Source organism: Camarhynchus parvulus, chromosome 5 (assembly GCF_901933205.1).
Source record: "Camarhynchus parvulus chromosome 5, STF_HiC, whole genome shotgun sequence".
NCBI classification, from domain to species: domain Eukaryota; kingdom Metazoa; phylum Chordata; class Aves; order Passeriformes; family Thraupidae; genus Camarhynchus; species Camarhynchus parvulus.
In genome coordinates this window covers 94,181-108,191 of record NC_044575.1, presented here as the reverse complement: position 1 = coordinate 108,191, position 14,011 = coordinate 94,181, and the positions used below count along the sequence as shown (strand labels likewise).

The 14,011-nt window shown below is 36.2% G+C and overlaps 1 protein-coding gene across 7 annotated transcripts in view; it reads left to right on the top strand.

Annotated features, from left to right (window-relative positions):
- ANO3 (anoctamin 3) overlaps nt 1–12,881 on the top strand; it is a 116,778-nt gene extending 103,897 nt beyond the window's left edge. For 6 of the 7 annotated variants that reach the window (XM_030948775.1, XM_030948781.1, XM_030948780.1 and 3 more), the window contains 6 exons: nt 645–790; nt 897–1,049; nt 1,703–1,850; nt 3,064–3,144; nt 3,997–4,102; nt 4,868–12,880. In XM_030948775.1, the coding sequence (XP_030804635.1) occupies nt 645–790; nt 897–1,049; nt 1,703–1,850; nt 3,064–3,144; nt 3,997–4,102; nt 4,868–5,050 (817 nt within the window). In that variant the 3' untranslated portion in view covers nt 5,051–12,880. Of the gene's footprint in view, nt 1–644; nt 791–896; nt 1,050–1,702; nt 1,851–3,063; nt 3,145–3,996; nt 4,103–4,867 lie in introns of all 7 variants that reach the window. The other variant, XM_030948779.1, reaches the window with a different exon arrangement.
- The last annotated feature ends 1,130 nt before the right edge of the window (nt 12,882–14,011 follow it).

Genomic DNA, 14,011 nt, shown 5'->3' with positions numbered 1-14,011 from the left:
CAGTGTAATTTATGAGCCTACTATCTCCTTAATATTTATGACTACTTTGTGAAAAGATTTTTGCACAGCTTTATGAAGAATAGTCTTAAATATTTCTGCATACAGCAACACCTTTTAAAATTCTTTTTCCTGCTTTAAGAAAAGAAATATTCTGTAGAACATCTAGATCTTTAGGTTTGTTCAAAAATATATGTATTTTAGTCTTCAGTGTGTTTTACTATGGTGTTCTTACTGGGTTCCACTGACCTGGTTTGTCTTTTACAGGATTGAAATAAAGCATTATTTATTTTTTAGTGCTCTTGCTATGCATGATTTTTTTTTTTACTTTTTTAAGTTTAGTCATTCAGGTAAATCCTACCAAATTAAAAAAGTCCATGCAAGCGTGTTCCATATTATGAAAAGCTTATTTATACAATGCCAAACATACTACATTAAAGACAATTAAAATATTAATGCAGAATTATGAGATCTTCTGTAAGTTCTTTGCATTGCATCTAAGAGGATATTGTAAAATTTTCCATAAAATATTTAAGTAATCATTCAGATGCTGTTCAAAACAGGGCTGCTTATTTCAGAACAGTACCAGAACATATTTCAAGTCTGTGAGCAGATACAGTCATTAATACTCTCTTTATCTAATAAAGTTTATTACAGAATTGGTGGTCACGACGCAAAATGAAGAGAAGAGGGCAAACAATGGAGAATAAAATTTCTCTACCTCAATGGGAAAAAGACTGGAATCTGCAACCTATGAATCTCCATGGTTTAATGGATGAATATTTAGAGATGGGTGAGCAAATCTAGGAGGTGTTGGTTTTCTTCAGAAGATAGAACTATGTTACACATTAAAAGATTTTTTGAATTTCCAGTTTCTAACCATGGAAATGCCTGTCTAGTTTTACAGTTTGGCTTTACCACCATCTTTGTGGCTGCCTTCCCCCTGGCACCTCTCCTGGCACTGCTCAACAACATCATAGAAATCAGGTTAGATGCATACAAATTTGTCACTCAGTGGCGAAGACCCATGCCTGCAAGAGCAACAGATATAGGTGAGAGAACCCAGTGGCTGCCATTGCCAGCTACCATCTCTTTGGGTTTTCCTCTTGAGAAGAGCTCCACCCTTGAAGTATTTCATGTGTCAGGATGATAACGTAACTAACAGATTTCAGTGACAGCTTTCCTTTTCAGCAACAAAAGGATAGTTAGTTGATTTGCAAAGAGGATCCCTCAAGTTTGTTTCCCATTTACAATAAGGAATTGTTATAATTTGAATATTGGAAACAGGCTAAAAGTATTTCAGGCTTCTGATTTGTGGAACTCTAGGTGTAAAATGAATTGAATTTAGAAATTATATAAAAGGACTGAATTAACTTTTAATTTAAAATTTAATTAAATAAGAAATCTCTTTCCAAAACCTCCTATTTGGCCTTCATAACAAAAAATTACCATTATGTCTTTGTTGCTTGGCTGTATCTTTTCAGCAGGGTGTGCACTGTTGTAGGATTTCATTTGGGTGGTACGGGTGGTGGCTGCAGTGTGGGGACATGGCTTCATCTGATTAGTTTTTCTGTCTCATAACTCATTCTTAACAAGAAAGGAAAATTGTATGACTATTAATGACTTTATTATCACTGGTATGACTTTATATGACAATATGACTATAAAAAACTGACTACTTTGTTGAAATTTCTCTTGTTTCTAGGTATTTGGTATGGAATTCTGGAAGGAATTGGAGTTCTGGCTGTCATCACCAATGCCTTTGTTATTGCCATTACTTCTGATTACATTCCACGTTTTGTCTATGCATACAAATATGGTCCCTGTGCAGATCAAGGGTACAGACAAGAGAAGTAATTAGGATATTCTTTATATATACATGTATTTTTGAGTGGAAGCACAATTTACTGCTGTATTTCTATGATAACTTACATCAGATACATTTCTTTACATTCTGTGCAAACCTTCCCAGATGAGAAGAGCGAGTAAGTCAGCTGTTCCAAAGAGTTGGCAAAGTAGCTCTTTATAGAAGTGGAAAATCATCTCTTCCCTCCTGAATGCAAACAAAAAAGTCTGTACACTGCATCAGTTCTCAGATCTTTTATAGATAAGCTTTTCCTCTTCTCTGCAGTAGGTCTATGCTGTCTTCTCCCAGTGCATTCCCAAATACACATATATGCTCCCAAAAATAGTGATTTACTCTTCCTGAGCTGTCACAGGAAAAGAGAGTTTAAGGCCAAAAATAGTGAGGTGGGATAGGATGAAAAGAGATAGTATCAGAAAAATGTTAGTGCTTGATGCACCCTACCCATTTAAGAGAGAACTATGTAATTCTATTTCTTCTTTTGTCAGTAAGTGGTTTGAGGTATTATAGCAAACCTGAAGATCCAGGATTATAAAAGAATTCCTCATGCATCTCTTCTTATGTCTTCTTTGACTTGCAAATATGCTTTAGTTAAGTTACAAGACAGATTTAAAGAAGATAGTATATCTTTCATGTCTCTGTGGTTTTCAAGCAACAGCAAAAATTCACTCCTACAGTCATAAATCAACATATTTATATAATTCTGTAATTAATAGTAATACATTTTTGCCTTTAATATAAGTGTTTGGTATATATACACTGTTCATGTTACTGTTGATGAAAACTCATAAAACCTGTTATTTTTTTGTATATGCTGCATTATTGGTGGCCAATTCTGCAAGGGTGTTAAATTATTCTGCTCTCTGCCTTTCTATCCATCTTTCAAAGATCAGTAATTTTAGAAAACAGTTAAAAGCATCATAGCAGCAATTTTTGGTTTATATCTCCCAGCAGGTAAGAAGCAAAACCATAAGAAGTGCTGAAAATAGACTTTTAAACAGTGCTATAGCTGAAACAGTTGTTAGTCTTCTTTTTCCAGTAAACTTTGCTTCTCTGCATGAATTTCAGAGTTGCCTTTGTCCTGATAAGTAAATAAAGTACTATGCTCACAGTATCTGATAGCAGAATATGTTTACGTACAGGATGTTTATTGTATAACCACTTTATGAAGAAAGCGCTGCCCATATGGCTTTTTCTTTCAGATGCTTAAAAGGATATGTCAACAGCAGTTTGTCAGTATTTGATTTGAGTGAACTTGGGATGGGATACTCAGGATACTGTCGGTACGTTTCTTTGCTCCCACTTACTGCAATACAGACATGGACATTAATGCAGACAGTAAATTAGCGGTGCTGAAATTGCTGGCATTTCCTTTTTGCCTTTGAAAGCATTGGAGTTCATGTTTGTTCAACATGGAGTCCTTGAGTACAAAGAGAGCAGTGTATCCTACCACACAGACATACTGGAAATTTGTGTTTGAAGTTTTTGTAGGACTCTTGCAAGCCATTATCTTTCATGTCTCTATGAATTATTTAATTTAAAAGTTTTACCAGCTGCCAAGAAGGGTAAAAATCCTCATTTCAATTTTGTTAAGCATTCTGAAGTCAATAAATTAAAATACACAACTAAAATTTTTGTTATCTCTCTAACTCAGATTGAGATTACAATTCTTGCAAACAATTATGCAAGATGAATATAAAAATACAGCATAAAAATGAAATAGGACATGAGCGCACTCCTGTTTTCTGAGTTAGGTTTGCAGTAAGCATTAGTTTAAATTAGAATCATATTTCATTTATGCAAACTTTGTCTGGAGACTCTCAAATGCTTATAAGCAAAGACAAGAACCAATTTAGAATCAACACACTTAACGCTTCAGCTTTGTAACAATAAAAGAAACTGTTTGCTCTGGATTTTTGGAAGGAAAAAGTACTGTCTCATAAACAGCTTTATTTAACAGCCTGTATTCTGGACAGCTCTCCTTTTCAGTTTAACTCCTCTTGAAGTCTGCTTTCACTTCAGTTTCTCTCCTTTTAGCCAGATCTGGGATGAACCAGAGAGCCCTTGACCATGTCAAAATTTTTATTACTCAAGAGAGCACAGAGTAACTCACTGAGTTTCTCTTTGCTCTGCAGGTACAGAGACTACAGAGCCCCTCCATGGAGTTCGACTCCGTATGAATTCACTTTGCAGTTTTGGCATGTCCTGGCAGCACGGCTGGCCTTCATCATAGTATTTGAGGTTAGTTGTGGAAGGGAGCAAGCCCTTTCTACCTTTTATAGGTCTGAGTTGATTCTTTATAGTTGTCCTATAAGTAAATTGTCATTTTAATCAATTGTTTGTTCATTACAGTCAAGACTGAGGAAAAAAATTTCTTCCTCAAACTGTTGACTATCAGCCACTTTAAACAGAATTGACAGAGCATACACTTGCTGTAGAATGCCTCTAAAATCATATTTCCTTAACAGTCATCTTATACATCATGTTGGTTCCCTGCCCAATCGTTCCTATTTTATTGAAAAAGAAGTGCAAGTTTTGCGTATATTAGGCACAATTATTACAAGATTGAATGTGTGTCAGGAAAATGATACATGATTCTAGGTTAATATGAAAGTTGAAACATGTATGCTAAGTTTGAAGTATGTATTGCATTCTCCCCAGGACTCTGATCACCTATTTCCATGATAAGCTCTGAACAGATTGCTTGTTGGTAGCATTGGCTTTTGTTGATCAAACTAGCATATCCTGTAGTCACATATTCAGTTAAGTCACTAACTCTACCTGTTGTTTTCCTTCTTAGAAACTTCAGCATTTTCCCATTTCTTTTAGATCACTCATTTACTCCCATAGGAGTGTTTTTATTAAAAAAAAAACAAAGGAGTTGCCTTTCAGTCACAAATTGAATCTCAGTTCCAGTTCTGCCACAGACTTTTAGGCTCTAAAGTGTAGTCCTACAGAGGAATACTTATTGATATGTTAAGCAATTATTTTTGTTTTTCTTTTCAGCACCTTGTTTTTGGAATAAAGTCTTTCATTGCCTACCTAATTCCAGACATACCCAAAGACTTGTGTGACAGAATGAGAAGAGAGAAATACTTAGTCCAGGAAATGATGTATGAGGCTGAACTGGAACATTTGCAAAGAGAAAGGAAAAAGAATGGGAAACAGTATCACCATGAATGGCCTTAGTCACTACCATGCTACAACAAAAACACTTCAGAACTGGAGAGCGAAGTTACAAAATGAAGTCAATCTGGCATCAGTGGGAGATTTGGTGGTGGTGTATTTATGTTCTTGCTAGGCAGTGCAGTTGCTTACTTTGGTGGGCATCGAGAAATGGATGTTTCCAGTGATGTCAATGAAAAGCCTTACCTGTAACTGGTCTGTGATGAAGTCCAGTGACAGTTGGCATTCAGAAATGTGCAGACAAAGAAAATATCTGGACTCTGTTTTAAAAAAAGGCAATGGGTTTTCATGCTGTTTATGGAGATACTATCAGCATGATGAAAACAGAAAATTACCTGTGAACCTATAGAGTAAGGGCATGACTAAAACCAACTTATGTGATATCCACTACTTCTACAGCTTCTGATTGCTCATCTCCATCTGTAATGCCTCTAAAGAAAAGAGCAGTTGTTGCCTTTGTGGCCATGACTTGATCTTTCAGGCTTACTGTTTTGTCAGGTTTGTCCTAGTCTCTTGTTGAGATTGTGGATGTGGTCCTACCCTAAAAAAGGGGTCTGTGGCTGCTAAATATTTACTATGCAGTTTAAGATTTGCACATTAGTGTCATTAATTTATACACCTAGTTGAAAACCAAAAAGTCCAAATTCAGAAAGAAAACAGCAGCACCGGGAGAAGGTAATTTTCTGTTTGAAAATTACACAGCTGTTCAGTTGTCCTTGCACTTTTGTGTGTGAAAGGCCATCTCAACACAGCATGAAAGAACGGTCATTTTCAGCTTCCAGCATGAAAGAACTGTCATTTTCATGCTAACTGTGTTACTGTTCCTCTTGATCTGCCTGGGCAATGATTCCATGACTTCACAGAGTGCTAACTTGAAATGCTCCCATGCAGTGCAAATGACTTTCTCTTCAAATTCGATTATATCTTTATAGTATGCAAGCTTCTGCCAGTATATATGAGACATACAGTATAGCATTGTGGCTTACTTGTTCAGGGAAGGAGAAGAAGAGCAATTTGTAACAAGGTTCTTCTTATTGTAATAGTAAATGTTGCGGTAATGTACACTTCTTTTATTGGCCTAAATATGTCATAACATTGGAGCTGGATACCGCTAAATATGTATACAGATTGTATATAAATGCATACACACATGGTATTTACTATTATTATTAGTAGTAGTAGTATGCCTTCTTACACTTGGGGTGGATTTTTTTTATAAAATCACTAAAAAAATAGATGTTCATTGAAGAATCAAATTTCAATTTTTACGTGCAAACAGCATACTGCAGTGTTGATTGTGGTTAATAGTCACATTTTGGTGATGAAATTGTCTGTTACTAGCATTTCATAATACAGGAAAAGCACTTAATGTTTAAACAAATTTAAGGGATACCTTGCAGGGAGGGGAATGGATATACAGAGTTACAGTTCTGTTTCTCTCGTACAGTTTTAAATAATGCTTTTCTGTATTGGATGAGAAAAATCTAAAAAACAAAGAGTCAGCAAAGCACAATAACTACAAAGTCTACAAATTTTGACGTTATTTTTAGGGATAAAGCTGCAGCAAAATCACTGCTGACAGATATGAAAAGACCTGAATTTTTGCTATTTACATTAATCCTGTGTAATTAAAAAGTGTGATTCGAGTATTCACTTGCATTTATTAGCACAATAATTTTATTTTATTTCACTGAAATTAATTTCAAGAGTCAAGAGCCCATCAAAGTAGGTAAATAGGATCTATTGTATCCAGAGAGCCTAACATCAGACTTTTAAGTTCTTCAGTTGTTTCACGACATTCATGAGCTTTCTTGATTAATTTCAGCTCTGTTACCAGACAAGGCACTTTTAGGAGTATGTATAGTACTGCATGAAAGGAGGAAAGAAATTTGAAGATCTGACCCAATCAGGTACATTAGCCATTCATTCTGTCATAAAGGGCAGATGGAACTCAGCTTGCCATACTTTGGAAAGGCTGTTTTGTTCCTTCATCTTCTGGGTTGTGCATTAAATTCCTCGGGAGTCATTATCAGAAAAAAATTACTGCACTCTCTTCAGTGCTAATACAGTCTCAAGGTTTGATTTAATTTATTGTCTCTGTGTCTCATTCTGTGGACAGTCAAGTGCTGTTTGACAGCAATAACCGTGTGTCACAGTTTTTATTTTTGTGCCACCTTGTGACAATATTTGAATGCTTCAGGAGGTCACAAATGAGCTCATTGTAATATTTTCTCTAAAAACAAAATGTCTTGGCTGGCCCAAGTAATAAAGATACAGGGTAAAATCAGGCAAAAATCAGAAATATTATTTTATACTTTCTTGGTTTTGCTATTGATATTGGCACGTGTCAGTACATGCCTAGGCAAATTCCAATTGGACTTCAAAAAACACATTAAACAATCTTCTTGTATTTGAGATTTACATTTATATATATTATGAATTTTTTTCAACACTGGGATATAAGAGCCTATGAAAGGCACGTATGTAGATCTGACATGGTGCATTTTATGCACTGGGAAAGGACATGAAGTTTGGAGAAACACTCTGTGTGTCCTCTCATTTTGGAGGACATCAACAGTGTGTAAAGGTCTTGCCACTGTCTAGCCATTTGCTTAAGCTGAGAAACCTTTTTGCTGGACTTTGCTCAGTATGCTGTTTTCATTGACTGCATGTTATTTTCCTAAAGAATAAGGCACACACTGTCCTCAGGAATAATGTATTTTTTGAATGGTGAATGATCTTTTAATATTTTAAATATTGTCTTTTCAAAAAATTGACTAGACTGTGCATGCAGGCTGCATTTGTGAAATTTGACAAAGCTTTAGAACCTCAGTTTGTGCAAAAATGCTTTAGATCATTGCAGATCTAATCTACGAAAAGTTTGCTCTATGCATGCGCCCTTAGAGAGACTGCATGAGCAACTAGGTTTTTTTATATATTAAGTATTTGTTCAAAATGTGTTAATTATTCTTAACCAAATTCTGCATCTTGATCCAGACAAAAGAAATTTCCATTTCAGGAATGGCACAAAGTCCAGATACATGAGATGCACCTCATTTCTTACAACTTTTTATTCTTAATTTATGCCTAATGTGTGAGATCTGAATTTTGATGAATAAAAAAAGGAAGATAAGAATTCTGTTTTATTGCCCATCCTAATGAGAGGTTCCCCATAGTTTGTCTCTACAAAGAGGGAGGCATTAAGAGTATTCACAACTGACTGCTAAGGCTTGCCTGAATGTTGAGCTCAGGCTCCCACAGCACGCTGATTGAGCATCCTCCTTAGAATATTTGGAAACAAGGCAAACCTCATGATGAGTTCAGTAAGGCCTTGGAAACTGTTACCCATGGCATTCTCCTGGAGAAGGTGGCAGCAGGTGCTCTCTTAGCTGGGTTAAAGCTGGATGGCCATGCCTAGAGGATGGCGGTGAGAGCTGTTTATCCAGCTGGCAGCTGGTCAGGAGTGTGGTTTCCCAGGGAACCACTTCTGTTGGGGCCAGTTCTATTTAATGTCCTTACCAATGATCTGGACAAGGGGATCAAGGGCATCCTCAGTGAGTTTTCAGCCAATCCTTAGTTGGGTGGGACTGTTGAAGGCTCTGCAGAGGGACCTGGACAGGCTGGATCCATGGGCCCAGGTCAGTGGAGTGCTCAGTGTGGCCGAATGCCAAGTCTTGTCCCTGGAACCACAAGAACCCATTGCAGTGCTGCAGGCTGGGGGCAGAGTGGCAAAGGAGCTGGGGGTGCTGGCCAAGAGCAGCCGAGCATGAGCCAGCTGTGCCCAGGTGGGCACAAAGGCCAATGGCATCCTGGCCTGTGTCAGAAACAGGGTGGCCAGCAGGAGCAGGGCACTGATTGTCCCTCTGCATCTGGCACTGGTGAGGCCATGCATTGAGACCTGTGTCCAGTGCTGGCCTCTCAGTTGCAGGCAGACACTGAGGTGCTAGAGCATGTCCAGAGAAGGGCAGTGAAGCTGGTGAGGCATCTGGAGAGATTAAGTCATAGGAAGGGTTAGTTGAAGGGGCTATAGTTGTTTAGTTAGATGAGGAGGCTCAGAGGAGTCTTACCACTCTTCACAACTACCTGGAAAGAGATTGTAGCAAGGTGAGAGTCAGCCTCTTCTACCAGGCAGCTAGGGACAAGACAAGGGAACATAACCTCAGGCTGCACACAGTGAGGTGCAGGTTGGATATCAAGAAGAATTTTTTAATTGAAGGCGTTGGAACAGGTTGTCCTGGGAGGGGGTGGGGTCATCATCCTTGGGTGTGTTCAAGAAATGACTGCACATGCCACTTAGTGTTGTGATTTATTTGTCATGGTAACACTTGGTCAAAGACTGGACCTGATAATTTTGGTGACGTTTTCCAGCATTAATGGTTCAGTTTTTTCCTAACTGTTTTCGTTCAAGAATTTGAGAAAATGGTGACAGGGCTAAAATTTCAATAGTGATTAAGTGAGCTTTTTTTTTTTTCATAGATGCTTCATGGAAGTACATATCTTCACTAGTATGAAATACATATCAACTGTGGCCTTTTCCAACAACAACTTGTCATAGATTGTGTTCTGAGGCACAGTTAGGCTCAATTGTGTCCTGTGGAAAGCACAAAAGGAAAGTGTCTAGACAAACTGGTACATATAGGTTAGTAGATAAATATCTTAATGGAAAAATTAATAAATTTCCAGAAGTTTCCTTCATAAAAAGTTCTACAGAAGGAAAAATACCTTGGGAAACATAGCTTCAGGGCAAGTATTAATATGGGGAAAGGCAAAAGTTTTGGTGATGTTTTATTCTTAATGTGCCATTAAGATGATCAGTCTAATCATATGTGTAATGCACATCCTTGCTGCGGGTTCCTCCACTGCAGAATCCAGAGAGAATTTCTGGAGCCATGGAGTCCATTGGAGTTACCTGCCAAGTCCTACATGGCACTGTGGGACTTAGCAACTTTTGCATTATGTAACAATTTGTTTGGAGGCAAATTAGCCTGTAAATGTCACCAATTTTCATTAAAACTATTATAAACTAGATTTTTATATATATACTGGGTAATAGCCTTATCAATAAAGCTCATTTTATACAAACAGCTACTTATGAATGCCATAAAGTTGATGGAAAATTTAAAAAACCCCATATTTTCTATTTAGTTTCTATTAAGAAAATGGACAGAGAAGAAAATAGTGGTGTCAGTAATCACTTACAATGCAGTAGTACTTCCAGAAGCATTATATTTTTTTGAATCCTCATAAAGTGCTGATGTTCCTTGTTTGGGGCAAAGTTTGAAACAAATGTAAGGGCAGCATTTTGTAATAATTATTTGATGTTAAGACTGATTTTAGAATTCAAATAGAATTCCACTTCTAGGCAGACCTGTTACTTGTTTCCAATGCATACTTTGTCTGACTGAGATGCAAACAATGACACTTTTTGGAAGTGTTTTAGTGAATTCTAACCTATATTCCTGTAGTAGAAAATCTAGTAGCTTCAAAAATTCCTGGAGTCTTTTCATACTCAACCTCACACTTGCAAAGCACACATTCTTCTGAGGTCAAATTCAGAGCCAGCATGTGGAGGGTGAGAATGAGCACCAGGCAGCAAAGGTCTCCTGTTCACCCCAGCAAGTTTTGATCCAGAATTGCAACAGGCTCTGAAAAATAAGGGTTTGAGGATGAAGCATGGGGACTGGCTCCTGATCTTTTCTTTTTTTTTCTCCTTTGGCTCATTCTTTACTTATCCTCAGTGTTTTTTATTGCACACTGCCTTCTGAGTGACGGTCCCGTTTCCAGAGCAATTCTGTAACAGCAGAGTTTTCTTTCAGGCTGTTTTTGGATGTCCCCAACTGAGATGCCAAAGCAGAAAGTGCACAAATAGCAGTCTGTTTGGTGCTTTTTGCAAATCAGTTTGCCTTGGTGGGATGAAGCAGTGTGAGGAAGTATGGGGCACCTCTCCCTGTGCTGTTACTGTCCTTTTAGTCACTTCCCCAAGCACCACAGTCTTTTCTCATTATGTCCGTTCCTACACATGCACATACATCCTAAATACCCTTCTTTGGGTATTTGGAAGCAAGGCAAACCTCATGATGAGTTCAGTAAATCCTTGGAAACTGTCACAGTCGTATAATTTTTAAATTTCTACACTGGATTCCTTTTGAAAATTGTTATCTGATATTGCCGTTGCAAACACATTTACTAGAAACTTGGATTGTCACAAGCTTGGTATAGCCATAATAGCACAATGTTACCACAACAGCACAAAGTTCTAATGGCACAACAAGGAACAGTAGGGAAATCACTGCACTACTCCATTGTATACAGGAACTTTTTAAATCCAGGACTGGGTTGTATTCTTGAAATGTTATGGTGTATTCCCTCGGCACTGCACTCACAATGATCTTGTGCGAGTTCTGCTGGCTCGTTCTGTCTTCTTGATACAAGCACTCTATTGCTGGCTGTTCTCTGGAGTTTGAATTCTTACTGACATGAGCTACTTACCTGTTCAAATGCAACAGGGTGAGAATTTAGGATTAAACTTAATGGAGTCTAAAGCTGGTGAGATTTTAACCACTGAGAACACGATGATTTCTCTGTTAATAATAATAAAAAAACCAGATTACATTTTCTGTTCTTGTTCTATTTAATAGACTTGGAGTTTCGTATTGAAAAATCTTCCAAACTGTTGGCTCTAATTTTTACCTAGAGTAGTATCACTGAAATTTCAGTTCTTTGAAATAATCTCATGTAAAATCTAACTGAATAAGATAGTTCAGTCACTTTTTTTACTCTGATCATCCTGGCTAACTTGCAATGTCATAATCATAGCAGATTTCTTAAAATGTTTATATATTTGAAAGTTATGTAATGTTTAAATACAACTTGATTTCTAAGTAAGCAGTAAGAACAAAATTTCAGCTATTTTTTCTACTCATAAATCTACACTTTGTAAGTAATATTTGAAAGAAATTTACAGTATCAGAGAGCATTTTTGAAGAAATCTACTTTTCTGTGCAAAAGCTGTAAGTTCCTCCAGCATGTCAGCTTTCAGTTTATTTTGTGTTTTAAGATTGCTTTTACAAGCAGCTATGTACCCCAGAAGTAAAAGAATTCACTGAGGAAAAAGTTGTAAATCTGATTAATTATTGTAAGACACTTTTGGCATAAATTTGTCTTTGGGGTGCTGTTTACTTTATCAGGGTTTACATCTACAAATGCAACTACTTGCTGTATCATGCACATTTGATTATTACTTTTTTTTCAGTAATAAACTTGGATAACTTTGAAAAAGGCTGTGAGCTTTATTATTCCAAATAGTCAAAGATAATTAAAAGTAATTGTATACTTGAAAAGTGAGTGCTCATGAGCATTCAAACCATAGTCATGTAAGAAAGTAATTTCAGGGTCATACTTGGCTTAGGCATTTATAACAATTAAATAATCAATTATTTTGGCCTCAAGGCACAGCTAGACTGAGTTTTCAAATTTTCAGTCATTTATGTTGTACTGCTTTTATTAGTGACTAACAATTTCTTAAATTTAATCTCTTCTAGGATTTACCTGTGCCTAGTTTCATAATCTCAGTTTTTCAACCAAAGTGGACAGGGTAGATCTGACCCTGGAAAGATCAATGGCTCAGGAAGTGGAGAGTAAATTTTTTAGTATTTCTTTAGGGATTGGTTAATTATAAGGTATTAAGTTAGGGTTTTAATATTTAATTTTTATAAATTTATTTATTTTAGTATTGGTTAAAAGTTATATGATATTAATTTTTGTAGTCCAAATATTAATATAAAATTTAAGATTTTTTTGTTTTGTAGGTTGAATTGGGAGTGTTTGGTATGAACTGTAGTTTTCTTGTGTGGTTGATGTTTGTGTGTTTGGTTTTTTGTTTGTGGAATTGTTGGTGTGAGTTTGAGTGTGATATGGTTTTATGTTTTTTGTAGGGATTTATTTGGTTTTTGTATTTGTGGAAATATAATTTTTATTTTAAGCTATTTGTGGAAATGGTGTTTTAATTTTTGTTTTAGGGTTTTTGATTCAAATTGGATGACTTTTTAAAATTTCATTTCTGTGTTATCTGAAAAGTGTTTTAAAATTGGAGGATTAGGTTTTGTAAATGAGTTATTAAAAAATTAAAGATATTTAAAGTTTTGTTTAATTTTATTTGAGGTGTTGTTTCAGTTATTTTTTGTGGTTGTTGCTTTAAAATGTGTTTTAGAGTGTGGTGTGGTTTTTTTAAATTTGTTTGAATTGTGGGGGATTCAGGAATTTTAAAAGTGTGGTGAATATTAAAATTTATTAAAAATGTGGTTAGTTTTTGAGTTGTGGGGTTATTGTTTGGTTTTGTGGGGGGGGGTATATTTAATGAAGGAAAAGTTTGTAGAAAGTGTTGGTATTTATGATTGGGTTTTTTTTGTGTGTAGAATTAAAAATTGTATTTGAAAAAGTATTAATAGATACATGAATATTTTTTAACTTCATAAAAGATTTGTATTTGGTAATATTTGTTTGTTACAGGTGTAAAGTTTATAATTTTTGAGGGTTAACAGTTTTTGTAGAAACAGGAAGTTATGTAAGTTGATAGTTAAGGTAAGTAGTCATAATGGTTTTTGTTTGGGTTTTTGGAAATGTGAAATATTTGTATAAGTGTTTGTGTATTTTGATGAAAAAAGTATGATTTAGTTTTGTTTCTTTGAAAATGTAAGGTGTGTGCCCATGAGATATAAATGGTCCAGTAGCGTTTCCTGGGTTTCCCTCTTCACCTTGCTGACAATCCCAAGTGTGGAAGCAGGAAGGGAAAGCATGCCACATGAGACAGCAAGCAGCTGCCTTACAGCCAGACTCAGCTGTAAGCTTTAATGAGATTATAAGAGCACTGTAAAATGGATTAACACAAATATTGAGGATTAACACAAATATTGACTTGCTTCTCAGTTTCTTGACAAACTGTTCCATGCAAGCAAGGGAGTGTCA